The 21,616-nt window shown below is 39.9% G+C and overlaps 1 protein-coding gene across 3 annotated transcripts in view; it reads left to right on the plus strand.

The window, feature by feature from the left end:
* The window catches only part of nob1 (NIN1 (RPN12) binding protein 1 homolog), a 72,158-nt gene that overhangs the window by 44,417 nt on the left and 6,125 nt on the right, over positions 1–21,616 (plus strand). Inside the window, exon 1 of one of the 3 annotated variants that reach the window (XM_088413792.1) lies at positions 19,940–20,105. The exons of the other annotated variants lie outside the window; for them this stretch is intronic. Coding sequence (XP_088269918.1) covers positions 20,037–20,105 — 69 coding nt within the window. The 5' untranslated portion in view covers positions 19,940–20,036. Of the gene's footprint in view, positions 1–19,939; positions 20,106–21,616 lie in introns of those variants that run through there. 3 annotated transcript variants of the gene reach the window in all.

The raw sequence follows: 21,616 nt of genomic DNA on the forward strand, positions 1-21,616 counted from the left end.
TGTTTGCCACTAGATGGCCTTATAAGCAATTGAATATTTATTTAAACACTTGTGTTAAGGGCTTGAGTCTCCATGTGTCTGTGAAGTTTCAGATTTTTCTAAGCTTGTAAAGCTGAGTAATAAAGGTTTGTTTCACATGTGGCAAAGTAATCATCAAAGGCATAATATAAAGCCCCGCCCCCAACATATTTGATGGCGGATCATCACAAAAATTTGAACAATTGTGCCTGACAGTCAGATAAAACATCACAGCAAATTTGAAGTCGATCGGGTCAAGCGTTTGGGAGAAAAAAGGAGCAGTTCGGGACCTGCAAATGAGCAAAAACGGACCAAAAGTGCACATTCAAAAATTCATAACTCTCTTTCTGTACATCTGAGCATAGGGCTCGCGCTGACTTTTTTGTAGGGCTCGAGGTCCTACATAAGGCTACAAATTTTTGGAGCTCTAGGTCAAACGGGCCGGGAGTGAGAGGCTATTTTCCACTCATAAGGCCATTTTGGGGCCAATTACAGCCACTTTTTTCGTTTTGGCGAGTCATCTGACTTTGAGGTGGCGTGCAGACTACGCCCATTATCGAAAAGTCGTAAAATTTTAAAACCTTAATATTCTATGTCTTAATGATATTCTGACCAATTTTCATTTGTTTTACTCAAACAGACTGAGCACAATACATGAGAGTGTAAAAAATGACATTTTAATCAACCACTAGGCGGCGCTAGTAGGTATTTAAAAAAACTTTTTTTAAAGGTGTTAAAGACATAAGTTTCCATGTGTCTATGAAGTTTTAGATTTTTTTAAGCTAGTACATCAAAGTTATTAAGGTTTTTGTCACTCTTGGCGAAGGAAAAATTGAACACATAATTTGAAGCCACGCCCCTATCATATATGTCAGCGGATCTGCACCAAATTTTGCCCAATTGTGCCCCTATGTGTGAATATGGACCACAGCAAATTTGAAGGCGATTGAGTAAAGCGTTTGGGAGAAACAAGGAGCAGTTTGGGACCTGCAAACGTGCAAAAATGGGCCAAAAATGCACATTCAAAAATTCATAACTCTTTTTCTGTACATCTGAGCACATGGCTCACGCTGACTTTTTTGTAGGTCTCTAGGTCCTACATATGCCTAAAAATTTTCATAGCTCTAGGTCAAACGGGCCGGGACCAGGTGCACTTTTTCGACCTTAGGTGGCGCTGCAGAGCCATTTTTTTTGCATTGTTTTGGGAAACACAAAAATATCCAATTTTTCACCGGGCCCGACAAATGTGCAAATTTTGGTGACTTTTCGTGCATGTTTAGGCCCTCAAAAATGGAAAAGCGCTGCACAGTAAATAATAATAATAATAATAATAACTAGAGCTGCAAGCAGCTATAAAGGGCCCTCGCAGACCTGTGCACGTTGGGGTATTAACAGGTCGGGGTATGAACAAGGACTATGAATGATGAAAAATTTGTTGTAGATCACTTCAGTGCAGGACTATTACCAAATATGTAAAATTTAGACAAGGTGGGAAAATGTGTGTGGAGTTACTGCAGCTTTTATTGTTCCAATTTTGTGACTTTCAATGCCATATAGGCCACACCCACTGTCGAAACATTGTACTCATATGTGGGGGGCATAAGGCATGGCCACTGGCTTTTCAGAAAACATTTTATGGATATCACTTTAAGGGGCTCAGCAGAGTACATAAAAAAATTAAGGATTTGCTATTTTTTTTGCTGCCACTAGGTGGCGCTCGTACTATGATAAAAAATAGGCTTGTAGGTGTGTTTCACATTGGACTCCCATCCCATATATGAAGTTTTGCAAACATCAGATCATCTAGGTCCAATTACAGCAACTTTTACCGTTTTGGCGAGAAATCGGACTTTGAGCTGGCATACAGGCCACGCCTTTTATTGAAAAATCATAAAAGTTGAGAACCTTAATGTTCCAATGTGTCATAGCTTTTCTGACCATTTTTGAGTTCATTTAGTCAAACAGGCATTTCACAGTACATAAAAGTATAAAAAATGAGATTTTTCTCCGCCACTGGGTGGCGCTGTAAATGATTTAAAATTTTATCACATTGCTGTATTATTGCATGACTTTTAAAGTCCCAGGAAAGTTTCAGATGGTTTCAAGCTGTCATAGATGAGTTAAGATTTTTGTCACTCTTGGCGAAGAAAATATTAAAAATAATTTGAAGCTCCGCCCCCAAATTTTATGTCAAGAGATCTTCACGATATTTGGACTATGTGTGTCCATCAGTTGGATAATGATTCATGCCAAAGTTGAAGGTAATGGGGTGAATCGTTTAAGAGAAAAAGACACTAGTTTGAGACCAGCTAATGTCTAAGAATGGGACAAAACTGCACATTGAAAAAATTCATAACAATTTTTCTGTACATCCTAGCACATCACTTCTATTGACTTTTTTGTAGGTCTTGCAGTCCTTCATTTGCCTACAAAGTTTCATAGCTGTCGGTCAAACCAAACAGGATTGACTGTAATCTTTCGACTGATGACATTTTTTGCAGCCACTAGGTGGCGCTAGCTTTAAACTGGAATGTATTTTTGTCGATATGTTCAGGAGAATATTTTCATCCAATGTGTGAAATTGTGAGAAGATCAGATGATCTGGGTCAAATTACAGCAATTTTTACTGGACAGATAAAGCTTCGGAATGAAAATGGTCGTAGAGGCCACGCCCATTATCGAAACTTCGTAAAATTTGGTAAAGGTCAGCAAGGCTGTCTAGAGGCTTTTCAGACTTAATTTCAGCGATATTACTTCAAAGGGCTCAGCTAAACACATAAAAACGTTTAAAAAATGCTATATTTTTGGCTGCCACTAGGTGGCACTCGCACTATAACAAAAAATACGTTGATAGGTGTATTCCGCATTGGAAACTCATTAAATATATGAAGTTTAGAAAAGATAAGACTATCTGGGACCAAACACAGCAACTTTGTTCGTTTTTGCGAGACATCAGACTGACATTTTTGTTTGCCACTAGATGGCCTTATAAGCAATTGAAGATTTTTTTAAACACTTGTGTTAAGGGCTTAAGTTTCCATGTGTCTGTGAAGTTTCAGATTTTTCCAAGCTTGTAAAGCTGAGTTATAAAGGTTTGTTTCACATGTGGCAAAGTATTCATCAAAGGCATAATATAAAGCCCCGCCCCCAACATATTTGTTGGCGGATCGTCACAAAAGTTTGAACAATTGTGCCTCACAGTCAGATAAAACATCACAGCAAATTTGAAGTCGATCGGGTCAAGCGTTTGGGAGAAAAAAGGAGCAGTTCGGGACCTGCAAATGAGCAAAAACGGGCCAAAAGTGCACATTCAAAAATTCATAACTCTCTTTCTGTACATCTGAGCATATGGCTCGCGCTGACTTTTTTGTAGGGCTCGAGGTCCTACATAAGGCTACAAATTTTTGGAGCTCTAGGTCAAACGGGCCGGGATTGAGAGGCTATTTTCCACTCATAAGGCCATTTTGGGGCCAATTACAGCCACTTTTTTCGTTTTGGCGAGTCATCTGACTTTGAGGTGGCGTGCAGACTACGCCCATTATCGAAAAGTCGTAAAATTTTAAAACCTTAATATTCCATGTCTTAATGATATTCTGACCAATTTTCATGTGTTTTACTCAAACAGACTGAGCACAATACATGAAAGTGTAAAAAATAACATTTTAATCAACCACTAGGCGGCGCTAGTAGGTATTGAAAAAAACTTTTTTCAAAGGTGTTAAAGACATAAGTTTCCATGTGTCTATGAAGTTTTAGATTTTTTTAAGCTAGTACATCAAAGTTATTAAGGTTTTTGTCCCTCTTGGCGAAGGAAAAATTGAACACATTATTTGAAGCCACGCCCCTATCATATATGTCAGCGGATCTGCACCAAATTTTGCCCACTTGTGCCCCTATGTGTGAATATGGACCACAGCAAATTTGAAGGCGATTGAGTAAAGCATTTAGGAGAAACAAGGAGCAGTTTGGGACCTGCAAACGTGCAAAAATGGGCCAAAAATGCACATTCAAAAATTCATAACTCTTTTTCTGTACATCTGAGCACATGGCTCACGCTGACTTTTTTGTAGGTCTCTAGGTCCTACATATGCCTAAAAATTTTCGTAGCTCTAGGTCAAACGGGCCGGGACCAGGTGCACTTTTTGGACCTTAGGTGGCGCTGCAGAGCCATTTTTTTTGGATTGTTTTGGGAAACACAAAAATATCCAATTTTTCACCGGGCCCGACAAATGTGCAAATTTTGGTGACTTTTCGTGCATGTTTAGGCCCTCAAAAATGGAAAAGCGCTGCACAGTAAATAATAATAATAATAATAATAATAATAATAATAATCTGGAGAAAAACAAGAGGGCTCTCGCAGCGGTAGCTGCTCGGGCCCTAATAATAATAATAATAATCTGGAGAAAAACAAGAGGGCTCTCGCAGCGGTAGCTGCTCGGGCCCTAATAATAATAATCTGGAGAAAAACAAGAGGGCTCTCGCAGCGGTAGCTGCTCGGGCCCTAATAATAATCCGGAGAAAAACAAGAGGGCTCTCGCAGCGGTAGCTGCTCGGGCCCTAATAATAATAACTAGAGCTGCAAGCAGCTATAAAGGGCCCTCGCAGACCTGTGCACGTTGGGGTATGAACAGGTCGGGGTATGAACAAGGACTATGAACGATGAAAAATTAGTTGTAGTTGACTTCACTGCAGAACTCTTATCAAGTTTGTAAAATTTAGAAAAGGTGGGATAGTGTGGGTTGAATAACTGCAGCTTTTATTGTGACAGTTGTGTGACTTTGCACTGTCATATAGGCCACGCCCATTATCGAAACATTGTACTATTTGGTGGAAGGCATTAGGCGTGGCCAATGGCTTTTCAGACATTATTTAAGGGAGATCACTTCAAGGAGCTCAGCAGAGTACGTAAAAATGTAAAGGAATTGCTATATTTTTTGCTGCAACTAGGTGGCGCTCGTACTATGATAAAAAATTAGGTGTCCACACTTGTACGTGTGTTTCACATTGGACACCCATCCCATATACGAAGTTTTGCAAATATCAGATCATCTAGGTCCAATTACAGCAACTTTTACCGTTTTGGCGAGAAATCGGACTTTGAGCTGGCATAGAGGCCACGCCCTCTATGGAAAAGTCATAAAAGTTGAGAACCCTCATTTTCCACTCTCTCATAGCTTTTCTGACCACTTTTGAGGTTATTTAGTCAAACAGGCATTGCACAGCACATGAAAGTGTAAAAAACTGAGATTTTTGTCCGCCACTAGGTGGCACTGTAAATGATTTGGAAGTTTATCATATAGCTGTATTAGGGCATGACTTTTAAAGTCCCTGCAAAGTTTCACATGGTTTGCTGCTAAAACAGCTGAGTTATTAAGGTTTTTGTCACTCTTGGCAAAGGAAATATTCAAAAAAATTTGAAGCTCCGCCCACATCTTACAAGTCATGGGATCTTCACAATTTTTGGCATATTTGTGCCGCTATATCTGCTTATAGTCCATGCCAATGTAGAAGTTAATGGGGTGAACCGTTTAAGAGAAAAAGGCACTAGTTTTAGACCAGCTAATGTCTAAGAATGGGGCAAAATTGAACATTAAAAAAAATCCTAACAATTATTCTGTACATCCTAGCACATCACTACTATTGACTTTTTTGTAGGTCTTACAATCCTACATGTGCCTAAAAAGTTTTATCGCTGTAGGTCAAACCAAACAGGATTGACTCCAGTCTTTCGACTAATGACATTTTTTGCAGCCACTAGGTGGCGCTAGCTTTAAACTGGAATATATGTTTGTTAATGTCTTCAGGAATAGATTTTCTTCCAATGTGTGAAATTGTGAGAAGATCAGATCATCTGGGTCAAATTACAGCAGCTTTTATTGGTCCAATAAAGCTTCGGAAGGAAAATGGACGTAGAGGCCACGCCCATTATCGAAACTTCGTAAAATTTGGTGGAGGTCAGCAAGGCTGTCTAGAGGCTTTTCAGACTTAATTTCAGCGATATTTCTTCAAAGGGCTCAGCTAAACACATAAATACGTTTAAAAAATGCTATATTTTTGGCTGCCACTAGGTGGCGCTCGCACTATAACAAAAAATACGTTGATAGGTGTATTCCGCATTGGAAACCCATCAAACATATGAAGTTTAGAAAAGATAAGACCATCTGGGACCAAACACAGCAACTTTGTTCGTTTTGGCGAGACATCAGACTGACATTTTTGTTTGCCACTAGATGGCCTTATAAGCAATTGAAGATTTTTTGAAACACTTGTGTTAAGGGCTTGAGTCTCCATGTGTCTGTGAAGTTTCAGATTTTTCTAAGCTTGTAAAGCTGAGTTATAAAGGTTTGTTTCACATGTGGCAAAGTAATCATCAAAGGCATAATATAAAGCCCCGCCCCCAACATATTTGATGGCGGATCATCACAAAAATTTGAACAATTGTGCCTCACAGTCAGATAAAACATCATAGCAAATTTGAAGTCGATCGGGTCAAGCGTTTGGGAGAAAAAAGGAGCAGTTCGGGACCTGCAAATGAGCAAAAACGGGCCAAAAGTGCACATTCAAAAATTCATAACTCTCTTTCTGTACATCTGAGCATATGGCTCGCGCTGACTTTATTGTAGGGCTCGAGGTCCTACATAAGGCTACAAACTTTTGTAGCTCTAGGTCAAATGGGCCGGGAGTAAGAGGCTATTTTCCACTCATAAGGCCATTTTGGGGCCGATTACAGCCACTTTTTTTCGTTTTGGCGAGTCATCTGACTTTGAAGTGGCGTGCAGACCGCGCCCATTATCGAAAAGTCATAAAATTTTAAAATCTTAATATTCCATGTCTTAATGATATTCTGACCAATTTTCACTTGTTTTACTCAAACAGACTGAGCACAATACATGAAACTGTAAAAAATTACAGTTTAAGTAACCACTAGGCGGCGCTAGTAGGTATTTAAAAAAACTTTTTTTAAAGGTGTTAAAGACATAAGTTTCCATGTGTCTATGAAGTTTTAGATTTTTTTAAGCTAGTACATCAAAGTTATTAAGGTTTTTGTCCCTCTTGGCGAAGGAAAAATTGAACACATAATTTGAAGCCACGCCCCTATCATATATGTCAGCGGATCTGCACCAAATTTTGCCCACTTGTGCCCCTATGTCTAATTATATACCACAGCAAATTTGAAGGCGATTGAGTAAAGCGTTTAGGAGAAACAAGGAGCAGTTTGGGACCTGCAAACGTGCAAAAATGGGCCAAAAATGCACATTCAAAAATTCATAACTCTTTTTCTGTACATCTGAGCACATGGCTCGCGCTGACTTTTTTGTAGCTCTCTAGGTCCTACATATGCCTAAAAATTTTCGTAGCTCTAGGTCAAACGGGCTGGGACCAGGTGCACTTTTTCGACCTTAGGTGGCGCTGCAGAGTCTTTTTTTTTGCATTGTTTTAGGAAACACAAAAATATCCAATTTTTCACCGAACCCGACAAATGTGCAAATTTTGGTGACTTTTCGTGCATGTTTAGGCCCTCAAAAATGGAAAAGCGCTGCACAGTAAATAATAATAATAATAATAACTAGAGCTGCAAGCAGCTATAAAGGGCCCTCGCAGACCTGTGCACGTTGAGGTATGAACAGGTCGGGGTATGAACAAGGACTATGAATGATGAAATAGTAGTTGTATATCACTTCATTGCAGGACTCTTTCCAAATATGTAAAATTTAGACAAGGTGGGACAATGTGGGTGGAGTTACTGCAGCTTTTATTGTTCCAATTTTGTGACTTTCAATGCCATATAGGCCACAGCCACTGTCGAAACATCGTACTGATTTGTGGAGGGCATAAGGCATGGCCACTGGCTTTTCAGAAAACATTTAAGGGATATCACTTCAAGGGGCTCAGCAGAGTACATAAAAACATTAAGGATTTGCTATATTTTTTGCTGCCATTAGGTGGCGCTCGTACTATGATAAAAATAGGCTTGTAGGTGTGTTTCACATTGGACTCCCATCCCATATATGAAGTTTTGCAAACATCAGATCATCTAGGTCCAATTACAGCAACTTTTACCGTTTTGGCGAGACATCAGACTTTGAGTTTGCATAGAGGCCACGCCCTTTAATGAAAAGTCATATAAGTTGAGAACCTTAATGTTCCAATGTGTCATAGCTTTTCTGACCATTTTTGAGTTCATTTAGTCAAACAGGCATTTCAGAGTACATAAAAGTATAAAAAATGAGATTTTTGTCCGCCACTGGGTGGCGCTGTAAATGATTTGAAAGTTTATCACATAGCTGTATTATTGCATGACTTTTAAAGGCCCAGGAAAGTTTCAGATGGTTTGAAGCTGTTATAGCTGAGTTAATAATATTTTTGTCACTCTTGGCGAAGGAAATATTAAACATAATTTGAAGCTCCGCCCCCATCTTTTATGTCAAGAGATCTTCACGATATTTGGACTATGTGTGCCCCTCAGTTGGATAATGATTCATGCCAAAGTTGAAGGTAATGGGGTGAATCGTTTAAGAGAAAAAGGCACTAGTTTGAGACCAGCTAATGTCTAAGAATGGGACAAAACTGCACATTAAAAAAATTCATAACAATTTTTCTGTACATCCTAGCACATCACTTCTATTGACTTTTTTGTAGGCCTTGCAGTCCTTCATTTGCCTACAAATTTTCATAGCTGTAGGTCAAACCAAACAGGATTGACTGTAATCTTTCGACTAATGAAATTTTTTGCAGCCACTAGGTGGCGCTAGCTTTAAACTGGAATATATTTTTGTCGATATGTTCAGGAGAATATTTTCATCCAATGTGTGAAATTGTGAGAAGATCAGATCATCTGGGTCAAATTACAGCAACTTTTACTGGACAGATAAAGCTTCGGAATGAAAATGGTCGTAGAGACCACGCCCATTATCGAAACTTCGTAAAATTTGGTGGAGGTCAGCAGGGCTGTCTAGAGGCTTTGCAGACTTAATTTCAGTGATATTACATCAAAGGGCTCAGCTAAACACATAAAAACGTTTAAAAAAATGCTATATTTTTGGCTGCCACTAGATGGCGCTCGCACTATAACAAAAAATACGTTGATAGGTGTATTCCGCATTGGAAACCCATCAAATATATGAAGTTTAGAAAAGATAAGACCATCTGGGACCAAACACAGCAACTTTGTTCGTTTTGGCGAGACATCAGACTGACATTTTTGTTTGCCACTAGATGGCCTTATAAGCAATTGAAGATTTTTTTAAACACTTGTGTTAAGGGCTTAAGTCTTCATGTGTATGTGAAGTTTCAGATTTTTCTAAGCTTGTAAAGCTGAGTTATAAAGGTTTGTTTCACATGTGGCAAAGTAATCATCAAAGGCATAATATGAAGCCCCGCCCCCAACATATTTGATTGCGGATCATCACGAAAATTTGAACAATTGTGCCTCACAGTCAGATCAAACATCACAGCAAATTTGAAGTCGATCGGGTCAAGCGTTTGGGAGAAAAAAGGAGCAGTTCGGGACCTGCAAATGAGCAGAAACGGGCCAAAAGTGCACATTCAAAAATTCATAACTCTCTTTCTGTACATCTGAGCACATGGCTCGCGCTGACTTTTTTGTAGGGCTCGAGGTCCTACATAAGGCTACAAATTTTTGTAGCTCTAGGTCAAACGGGCCGGGAGTAAGAAGCTATTTTCCACTCATAAGGCCATTTTGGGGCCAATTACAGCCACTTTTTTCGTATTGGCGAGTCATCTGACTTTGAAGTGGCGTGCAGACCACGCCCATTGTCGAAAAGTCATAAAATTTTAAAATCTTAATATTCCATGTCTTAATGATATTCTGACCAAGTTTCACTTGTTTTACTCAAACAGACTGAGCACAATACATGAAACTGTAAAAAATGACATTTTAATCAACCACTAGGCGGCGCTAGTAGGTATTGAAAAAAACTTTTTTCAAAGGTGTTAAAGACATAAGTTTCCATGTGTCTATGAAGTTTTAGATTTTTTTAAGCTAGTACATCAAAGTTATTAAGGTTTTTGTCCCTCTTGGCGAAGGAAAAATTGAACACATTATTTGAAGCCACGCCCCTATCATATATGTCAGCGGATCTGCACCAAATTTTGCCCACTTGTGCCCCTATGTGTGAATATGGACCACAGCAAATTTGAAGGCGATTGAGTAAAGCATTTAGGAGAAACAAGGAGCAGTTTGGGACCTGCAAACGTGCAAAAATGGGCCAAAAATGCACATTCAAAAATTCATAACTCTTTTTCTGTACATCTGAGCACATGGCTCACGCTGACTTTTTTGTAGGTCTCTAGGTCCTACATATGCCTAAAAATTTTCGTAGCTCTAGGTCAAACGGGCCGGGACCAGGTGCACTTTTTGGACCTTAGGTGGCGCTGCAGAGCCATTTTTTTTGGATTGTTTTGGGAAACACAAAAATATCCAATTTTTCACCGGGCCCGACAAATGTGCAAATTTTGGTGACTTTTCGTGCATGTTTAGGCCCTCAAAAATGGAAAAGCGCTGCACAGTAAATAATAATAATAATAATAATAATAATAATAATAATAATCTGGAGAAAAACAAGAGGGCTCTCGCAGCGGTAGCTGCTCGGGCCCTAATAATCCGGAGAAAAACAAGAGGGCTCTCGCAGCGGTAGCTGCTCGGGCCCTAATAAGAATAATAATCTGGAGAAAAACAAGAGGGCTCTCGCAGCGGTAGCTGCTCGGGCCCTAATAATCTGGAGAAAAACAAGAGGGCTCTCGCAGCGGTAGCTGCTCGGGCCCTAATAATAATCTGGAGAAAAACAAGAGGGCTCTCGCAGCGGTAGCTGCTCGGGCCCTAATAATCTGGAGAAAAACAAGAGGGCTCTCGCAGCGGTAGCTGCTCGGGCCCTAATAATAATAATAATAATAATCTGGAGAAAAACAAGAGGGCTCTCGCAGCGGTAGCTGCTCGGGCCCTAACTAGAGCTGCAAGCAGCTATAAAGGGCCCTCGCAGACCTGTGCACGTTGGGGTATGAACAGGTCGGGGTATGAACAAGGACTATGAATGATGAAAAATTTGTTGTAGATCACTTCAGTGCAGGACTATTACCAAATATGTAAAATTTAGACAAGGTGGGAAAATGTGTGTGGAGTTACTGCAGCTTTTATTGTTCCAATTTTGTGACTTTCAATGCCATATAGGCCACACCCACTGTCGAAACATTGTACTCATAAGTGGGGGGCATAAGGCATGGCCACTGGCTTTTCAGAAAACATTTTAAGGATATCACTTTAAGGGGCTCAGCAGAGTACATAAAAAAATTAAGGATTTGCTATTTTTTTTGCTGCCACTAGGTGGCGCTCGTACTATGATAAAAAATAGGCTTGTAGGTGTGTTTCACATTGGACTCCCATCCCATATATGAAGTTTTGCAAACATCAGATCATCTAGGTCCAATTACAGCAACTTTTACCGTTTTGGCGAGAAATCGGACTTTGAGCTGGCATACAGGCCACGCCTTTTATTGAAAAATCATAAAAGTTGAGAACCTTAATGTTCCAATGTGTCATAGCTTTTCTGACCATTTTTGAGTTCATTTAGTCAAACAGGCATTTCACAGTACATAAAAGTATAAAAAATGAGATTTTTCTCCGCCACTGGGTGGCGCTGTAAATGATTTGAATATTTATCACATTGCTGTATTATTGCATGACTTTTAAAGTCCCAGGAAAGTTTCAGATGGTTTCAAGCTGTCATAGATGAGTTATTAAGATTTTTGTCACTCTTGGCGAAGAAAATATTAAAAATAATTTGAAGCTCCGCCCCCATCTTTTATGTCAAGAGATCTTCACGATATTTGGACTATGTGTGTCCATCAGTTGGATAATGATTCATGCCAAAGTTGAAGGTAATGGGGTGAATCGTTTAAGAGAAAAAGACACTAGTTTGAGACCAGCTAACGTCTAAGAATGGGACAAAACTGCACATTGAAAAAATTCATAACAATTTTTCTGTACATCCTAGCACATCACTTCCATTGACTTTTTTGTAGGTCTTGCAGTCCTTCATTTGCCTACAAAGTTTCATAGCTGTCGGTCAAACCAAACAGGATTGACTGTGATCTTTCGACTAATGACATTTGTTGCAGCCACTAGGTGGCGCTAGCTTTAAACTGGAATGTATTTTTGTCGATATGTTCAGGAGAATATTTTCATCCAATGTGTGAAATTGTGAGAAGATCAGATCATCTGGGTCAAATTACAGCAATTTTTACTGGACAGATAAAGCTTCGGAATGAAAATGGTCGTAGAGGCCACGCCCATTATCGAAACTTCGTAAAATTTGGTGGAGGTCAGCAAGGCTGTCTAGAGGCTTTTCAGACTTAATTTCAGCGATATTACTTCAAAGGGCTCAGCTAAACACATAAAAACGTTTAAAAAATGCTATATTTTTGGCTTCCACTAGGTGGCACTCGCACTATAACAAAAAATACGTTGATAGGTGTATTCCGCATTGGAAACTCATTAAATATATGAAGTTTAGAAAAGATAAGACTATCTGGGACCAAACACAGCAACTTTGTTCGTTTTTGCGAGACATCAGACTGACATTTTTGTTTGCCACTAGATGGCCTTATAAGCAATTGAATATTTTTTTAAACACTTGTGTTAAGGGCTTGAGTCTCCATGTGTCTGTGAAGTTTCAGATTTTTCTAAGCTTGTAAAGCTGAGTTATAAAGGTTTGTTTCACATGTGGCAAAGTAATCATCAAAGGCATACTATAAAGCCCCGCCCCCAACATATTTGATGGCGGATCATCACAAAAATTTGAACAATTGTGCCTCACAGCCAGATAAAACATCACAGCAAATTTGAAGTCGATCGGGTCAAGCGTTTGGGAGAAAAAAGGAGCAGTTCGGGACCTGCAAATGAGCAAAAACGGGCCAAAAGTGCACATTCAAAAATTCATAACTCTCTTTCTGTACATCTGAGCACATGGCTCGCGCTGACTTTTTTGTAGGGCTCGAGGTCCTACATAAGGCTACAAATTTTTGGAGCTCTAGGTCAAACGGGCCGGGAGTGAGAGGCTATTTTCCACTCATAAGGCCATTTTGGGGCCAATTACAGCCACTTTTTTCGTTTTGGCGAGTCATCTGACTTTGAGGTGGCGTGCAGACTACGCCCATTATCGAAAAGTCGTAAAATTTTAAAACCTTAATATTCCATGTCTTAATGATATTCTGACCAATTTTCATTTGTTTTACTCAAACAGACTGAGCACAATACATGAAAGTGTTTTCGTGCATGTTTAGGCCCTCAAAAATGGAAAAGCGCTGCACAGTAAATAATAATAATAATAATAATAATAATAATAATAATAATAATAATCTGGAGAAAAACAAGAGGGCTCTCGCAGCGGTAGCTGCTCGGGCCCTAATAATCTGGAGAAAAACAAGAGGGCTCTCGCAGCGGTAGCTGCTCGGGCCCTAATAATCCGGAGAAAAACAAGAGGGCTCTCGCAGCGGTAGCTGCTCGGGCCCTTATAAGAATAATAATCTGGAGAAAAACAAGAGGGCTCTCGCAGCGGTAGCTGCTCGGGCCCTAATAATCCGGAGAAAAACAAGAGGGCTCTCGCAGCGGTAGCTGCTCGGGCCCTAATAACTAGAGCTGCAAGCAGCTATAAAGGGCCCTCGCAGTCCTGTGCACATTGGGGTATGAAAAGGTCGGGGTATGAACAAGGACTATGAACGATGAAAAAGTAGTTGTAGATCACTTCAGTGCAGGACTCTTACCAAATATGTAAAATTTAGACAAGTCGGGACAATGTGGGTGGAGTTACTGCAGCTTTTATTGTTCCAATTTTGTGACTTATAATGCCATATAGGCCACACCCACTGTCGAAACATCGTTCTGATTTGTGGAGGGCTAAGGCATGGCCACTGGCTTTTCAGAAAACATTTAAGGGATATCACTTCAAGGGGCTCAGCAGATTTCATAAAAAAACATCAAGGATTTGCTATATTTTTTGTTGCCACTAGGTTTGTAGGTGTGTTTCACATTGTACTCCCATCCCATATAGGAAATTTTAAAAATATCAGATCATCGAGTTCCAATTACAGCAACTTTTACCGTTTTTGCGAGACATCGGATTTTGAGTTGGCATAGAGGCCACGCTCTTTATTGAAAAGTCATAAAAGTTGAGAACCTAATGTTCCAATGTGTCATAGCTTTTCTGACCATGTTTGAGTTCATTTAGTCAAACAGGCATTTCACAGTACATAAAAGTATAAAAAATGAGATTTTTGTCCGCCACTGGGTGGCGCTGTAAATGATTTGAAAGTTTATCACATAGCTGTATTATTGCATGACTTTTAAAGTCCCAGAAAAGTTTCAGATGGTTTGAAGCTGTCATAGCTGATTTATTAAGATTTTTGTCACTCTTGGCGAAGGAATTATTAAAAATAATTTTAAGCTCCGCCCCCATCTTTTATGTCAAGAGATCTTCACGATATTTGGACTATGTGTGCCCCTCAGTTGGATAATGATTCATGCCAAAGTTGAAGGTAATGGGGTGAATCGTTTAAGAGTAAAAGGCACTAGTTTGAGACCAGCTAATGTCTAAGAATGGGACAAAACTGCACATTGAAAAAAATCATAACAATTTTTCTGTACATCCTAGCACATCACTTCTATTGACTTTTTTGTAGGTCTTAAAGTCCTTCATTTGCCTACAAAGTTTCATAGCTGTAGGTCAAACCAAACAGGATTGACTGTAATCTTTCGACTAATGACATTTTTTGCAGCCACTAGGTGGCGCTAGCTTTAAACTGGAATATATTTTTGTCGATATGTTCAGGAGAATATTTTCATCCAATGTGTGAAATTGTGAGAAGATCAGATCAGCTGGGTCATATTACAGCAACTTTTACTGGACAGATAAAGTTTCGGAATGAAAATGGTCGTAGAGGCCACGCCCATTATCGAAACTTCGTAAAATTTGGTGGAGGTCAGCAAGGCTGTCTAGAGGCTTTTCAGACTTAATTTCAGCGATATTACTTCAAAGGGCTCAGCTAAACACATAAAAACGTTTAAAAAATGCTATATTTTTGGCTGCCACTAGGTGGCGCTCGCACTATAACAAAAAATACGTTGATAGGTGTATTCAGCATTGGAAACCCATCAAATATATGAAGTTTAGACAAGATAAGTCCATCTGGGACCAAACACAGCAACTTTGTTCGTTTTGGCGAGACATCAGACTGACATTTTTGTTTGCCACTAGATGGCCTTATAAGCAATTGAAGATTTTTTTAAACACTTGTGTTAAGGGCTTGAGTCTCCATGTGTCTGTGAAGTTTCAGATTTTTCTAAGCTTGTAAAGCTGAGTTATTAAGGTTTGTTTCACATGTGGCAAAGTAATCATCAAAGGCATATAAAGCCCCGCCCCCAACATATTTGATGACGGATCATCACAAAAATTTGAACAATTGTGCCTGACAGTCAGATAAAACATCACAGCAAATTTGAAGTCGATCGGGTCAAGCGTTTGGGAGAAAAAAGGAGCAGTTCGGGACCTGCAAATGAGCAAAAACGGGCCAAAGGTGCACATTCAAAAATTCATAACTCTCTTTCTGTACATCTGAGCATATGGCTCGCGCTGACTTTTTTGTAGGGCTCGAGGTCCTACATAAGGCTACAAATTTTTGGAGCTCTAGGTCAAACGGGCCGGGAGTGAGAGGCTATTTTCCACTCATAAGGCCATTTTGGGGCCAATTACAGCCACTTTTTTCGTTTTGGCGAGTCATCTGATTTTGAGGTGGCGTACAGACTACGCCCTTTATCGAAAAGTCATAAAATTTTAAAACCTTAATATTCCATGTCTTATTGATATTCTGACCAATTTTCATTTGTTTTACTCAAACAGACTGAGCACAATACATGAAAGTGTAAAAAATGACATTTTAATCAACCACTAGGCGGCGCTAGTAGGTATTTAAAAAAACTTTTTTTAAAGGTGTTAAAGACATAAGTTTCCATGTGTCTATGAAGTGTTATATTTTTTTAAGCTAGTACATCAAAGTTATTAAGGTTTTTGTCCCTCTTGGCGAAGGAAAAATTGAACACATAATTTGAAGCCACGCCCCTATCATATATGCCAGCGGATCTGCACCAAATTTTGCCCACTTGTGCCCCTACGTGTGAATATGGACCACAGCAAATTTGAAGGTGATTGAGTAAAGCGTTTAGGAGAAACAAGGAGCAGTTTGGGACCTACAAACGTGCAAAAATGGGCCAAAAATGCACATTCAAAAATTCATAACTCTTTTTCTGTACATCTGAGCACATGGCTCGCGCTGACTTTTTTGTAGGTCTCTAGGTCCTACATATGCCTAAAAATTTTCGTAGCTGTAGGTCAAACGGGCCGGGACCAGGTGCTCTTTTTCGACCTTAGGTGGCGCTGCAGAGCCATTTTTTTTGCATTGTTTTGGGAAACACAAAAATATCAAATTTTTCCATTTTTTTTGCATTGTTTTGGGAAACACAAAAATATCAAATTTTTCACCGGGCCCGACAAATGTGCAAATTTTGGTGACTTTTCGTGCATGTTTAGGCCCTCAAAAATGGAAAAGCGCTGCACAGTAAATAATAATAATAATAAGAAGAATAATAATAATCTGGAGAAAAACAAGAGGGCTCTCGCAGCGGTAGCTGCTCGGGCCCTAATAAGAATAATAATCTGGAGAAAAACAAGAGGGCTCTCGCAGCGGTAGCTGCTCGGGCCCTAAAACTGTAATAATAATCCGGAGAAAAACAAGAGGGCTCTCGCAGCGGTAGCTGCTCGGGCCCTAATAATAATAATAAGAATAATAATCTGGAGAAAAACAAGAGGGCTCTCGCAGCGGTAGCTGCTCGGGCCCTAATAATCCGGAGAAAAACAAGAGGGCTCTCGCAGCGGTAGCTGCTCGGGCCCTAATAATAATAATAATAAGAATAATAATCCGGAGAAAAAACAGAGGGCTCTCGCAGCGGTAGCTGCTCGGGCCCTAATAATAATCTGGAGAAAAACAAGAGGGCTCTCGCAGCGGTAGCTGCTCGGGCCCTAATAATAATAATAATCCGGAGAAAAACAAGAGGGCTCTCACAGCGGTAGCTGCTCGGGCCCTAATAATAATCCGGAGAAAAACAAGAGGGCTCTCGCAGCTGTAGCTGCTCGGGCCCTAATAATAATAATAATAATAACTAGAGCTGCAAGCAGCTATAACGGGCCCTCGCAGACATGAGCACGTTGAAGGATGAACAGTTCCGAGGTATGGACAAATTTGGGTATGAATGTATTCGTGCATATGCAGGCGAACTGTAGAGGTCAATGTTCTAGAAAAGGTAACATTTTTATTCGAATTCGTCCAACGGGCTCAACTAAGTAATTGGAATCGCAAACTTGGTTATATATTTTCTGCCACGAGGTGATTCTAGCACTACGATGGAATATATGTTGGTTGATGTCTGAAGGAATTGACTTTCAATCAACGTGTGAGGTCATGAAGATGAGATCATCTGGGACAAACTACATCAGCATTTACTGTTACGATAAATGGATGAGTACTGCTGAATAGGCCACGGCCATGATCAAAACATCGTCATATTTGATGGAAGAAATTAAGCGTTTCTGAAGGCCTGTCTTAAAAAAACTTCAGTGATATTACTTTGACAGGCTCAACAAGGTGCCTATAAATGAAGATGTAATTTTTTGCTGCCACCAGGTGGCGCCCGCACTACGAGGAAAAAAGGTGTGTTTGGCATTGTACTCCCAAAATGAAATTTAGAGAAGATCATCTTGGTCCAATTTTTACCGGTCTGGCTAGACATGGGACTTTGAGGCGGTGTAAAGGCCAGGCCCAAATTTGAAGTCATGAAACTTGAGATTCATAATGTTCGCTTTGTCTCAATATTCTCCTGACTAATTTTCTGTGAATTTGCTGAAAGCAGCAAAGCAGAGAACATGAAAGTGTAAAAACTATCTCTTTTGTCTGGCACCAGGTGTCACTATTGGTACCATTAAATTGCTCAAACAGGATTAGCACAGTGCAAAAACTGAAATATTAAGGTTTATAACACTGGTGGCATAGGAAATATGATTCAAGTATTTTGAAGCCCCACCCCCATCATATAGGTTAGCCGACCTTGATGTAATTTTGCCCAATGGTGCCACTCTGTCAGGTAATGGAGCACCTCAAATGTGAAGTTGATCGGGTCAAGGGTTTTGGTACTGAAAATTGTACAAAATCGGGCCAAATGCTACATTCAACAATTCATAACTCTGGTTCTTTACATCCTAACATATGGCGCTCTATGATGTTTTTGTAGGTCTTGAGGTCTTACATATACATATAAAATTTCGTAGCCCTAGGTAAAACGGGTCAGAACTGACTCTCGTTTCATGATCACCTGGGCTCAATTACAGTAAGTTTAGATGACTTGAGCAAACTCCGAATTTGGGGTTGCATACAGACCACCCACTTTATCACAAAGTCATAAAATTTGGATACCTTTAATCTCTAAGTCTCGATGCTATTCGGACAAATCTTCAGTACATTTACTCTGACAGGCTTAGCACAACACATGAAAGTTTAAAAATTTACATTTTTGTCTGTGACTAGGTGGCGCTATCATTAAGTTGATAATCAACCATGCAGGTATTTTAAAGCTATGATGAGTAAATTATCTGTAAAGTTTCAGATTGTTTAAAGCTTACACATTGGAGTTATTAGGATTTTTGTTGCTCATGTTGAACGAAATTTGAGTTTAAAACACGTATTTTGAAGCCCCACCCCCATCATATATGTTGGCCGATCTTCACGAAATTATTTACAAGTGTTCCCCTATGTTAGCTAATGAGGCACGCCAAACGTAAAGTTGATCGGGTCAAGGGTTTCGGTACTGAAAAATGTAGAAAATCGGGCCAAATTCTACAATCCACAATTGATAACTCTGGTTCTGTACATCATAACATATGGCGCTCGATGATGTTTTTGTAGGTCTTGAGGTCCCACATATGCATAAAAAATTTCGTAGCTCTAGGTCAAACAGGTCGGAAGGGGCTGGCGTTTGAAAGATCATCTGGGTTCAATTACAGCAAGTTTTGCTGATTTCGAAAAACTGACTTTGAGATGGTGTACAGACCACCCCCTTTATCACAAAGTTATAACATTTTGAAACCCGAATCCCTTAAGTCTTGATGCTATTCGGGCAAAATTTCAGTTCATTTACTTTTACAGGCTTAGCACAACACATGAAAGTTTAAAAATTGACATTTTTGTCTGTGACTAGGTGGCGCTATCATTAAGTTGATATTCAACCATGCAGATATTTTCAAGCTTTGACTAGTAAGAAAATAAATAAATTCTGCGGGTTGGTCTCTGCTCCCCTCCACCTCCACCCAGCTCAAGTCACGTCGCCCCAAAGGTAAATTCTTTTTTCCTTTGTATATGTTATTTAATTTAACTGTACAGTAAATTATGTTACTCATTTGTAATATGTGTATAAAGTCGTGATGTTTTTACCAAAGGTTTTTGCACGCATTGCACGCATTCACTAATTAACATGGGTTTGGATTGCCCGTCATACGAGCAGTTCAAGTTACGAGCGTAGCCGCTGAATGGATTAAATTCGTAACACGGGGCCCACTGTATTCCATTTCGGTGCGGGAATCACCTTGTGCCAGAAAATAATATTAAGACCGATTTTGTGATTCCAATTACTTAGTTGAGCCCGTTGAATAAATGCTAAGGAAATTTTTACCTTTTTAAAACATTGACTTTTACTTTTCGCTTGCATATGCACCAGTACATTCATACCCAAATATGTTCATACTTCGAACTGTTCATCCTTCAACGTGCTCAGGTCTGCGAGGGCCCGTTATAGATGCGTGCAGCTCTCGTGTTCTTTTTTTTTTCCTCGAGCGATGAGTGCCTCGGGCCCGTGTTGAAAGGTCTTCTCTGATTGGTCGGCCCTTTGACGTCTCCGGTTCAAGATGGCGGAGCCTAGAGTGGACCATGTTGTCGCAGACGCGGGAGCATTTTTGAACAAAGTTGCTCTCCAGGTGACGTTTACTCCCATTAATTTTCAAACCACAAACGCTGTTTGGCGCCTTTCTTATTCGTCGTACCGACGGGGAGATTCGATCGAGGTTGTCACCGCGGAGAGACGTTAGGATTCACGAGCCATATGACGTCGTCGAACACGACACCTCGGTGGCTACGGCGTTTGTGTTGGTTTATACTCGTTTGGTTTGCGCAACGTTTGCTGTGGCTTTGCTTCACGGCGTGAGTTGCGTTGTTTTGTGTGTTTTCGGCGTTTTTTTTTCTTTTGTGATTTTCGCCGTTTCTTTTTTGTCGTTTGCTACTCCGGCGTTATTACGTGATTGCGGGTGCCTTTCATGGTGTTCACGGCCTGAAGTGTGCGTGCTCACCATAAAGTTGTGGTTTGTTTTTGCCTGTTTGTGTGCCTATTCACCCGGCAGCTTTTGGTGTCGCGGCTGCGTCTGTTATCCGTCGCTTGCGCATCGCACACGATCTCGGCTGGTTGCTGTGGTCCATCTTCCGGTGTACTGGTGTTACAGTTCAACTGGCTCCCAGATTAACTGGCTCCCGATTCCAGATGTGGGTCGATTGTTGACATATTTTTTTCTTTACAGCTTCGTCACAATCTACATGGAAATTGATAAAACTGTCTAACTGGACTGTTCATCAATTATCACGCAAAACAAAGCCTTTCCTTTTCAACTTCTAATTATCTACAGGAAAATGTAAACGTAGTAAAAATCTAAAACAAATACAAATAAATGTTCCGAGCGGGATTTGAAAAAGGAAGCTTGTTTCCATTCGATCGCATTTAACACACATTCGTAATCATACGGAATAGCATTTTCATTCATCAACCACTGCAAAGATAACTATTAGTATGTATGAATAATGTATGTTTGCTGATGAGGTGCTCTTATTGTACTTCGTTACTGTTTTCAGGAGTTGTGTTGAATGTGTTGTAAGAGATTAATTTCCCATATTATCAGAAATGCATCACAGCTGTAGAACTATTCATTGTTGCGTGTATATATATATATATATATATATATATATATATATATATGTATGTATATACTGTGTATATATATAATATACAGTGGGCCCCCGGGTTACGAACTTAATCCGTTCAGCGGCTACGCTCGTATCTCGAATTGCTCGTATAGCGGGCAATCCAAACCCATGTTAATTCGTGAATGCGTGCAACGCGCGCCGAAGCCTTAGGTAAAAACGACACAATGTATACATATGTTAAAATTGAGTGACATAATCTGCTGTATACTTACATTATATAATAAATACAATGGATAAATAGCTTTTACCTTTGAAACGACGAGACTTGAGCTGGGTGTAAGCAGAGGGGGGCAGAGTCCAACGGTCAAAGTTAACACGGCGATAGATGTGCTATTGGTTTTACAGTGTTACAGTAACTCTTTCAGTCAGGGTGCAAATCACGCAGGTACTAAAACATCATCCTCTTATTTCTTTCTTTACCGCTGCTAGTAATTTTAGAAGCTATGTCTAACAAATA

This window comes from Hippichthys cyanospilos, chromosome 4 (assembly GCF_059441005.1).
Source record: "Hippichthys cyanospilos isolate Australia breed blue-spotted pipefish chromosome 4, RoL_Hcya_1.0, whole genome shotgun sequence".
Classification (NCBI taxonomy): Eukaryota; Metazoa; Chordata; class Actinopteri; order Syngnathiformes; family Syngnathidae; genus Hippichthys; species Hippichthys cyanospilos.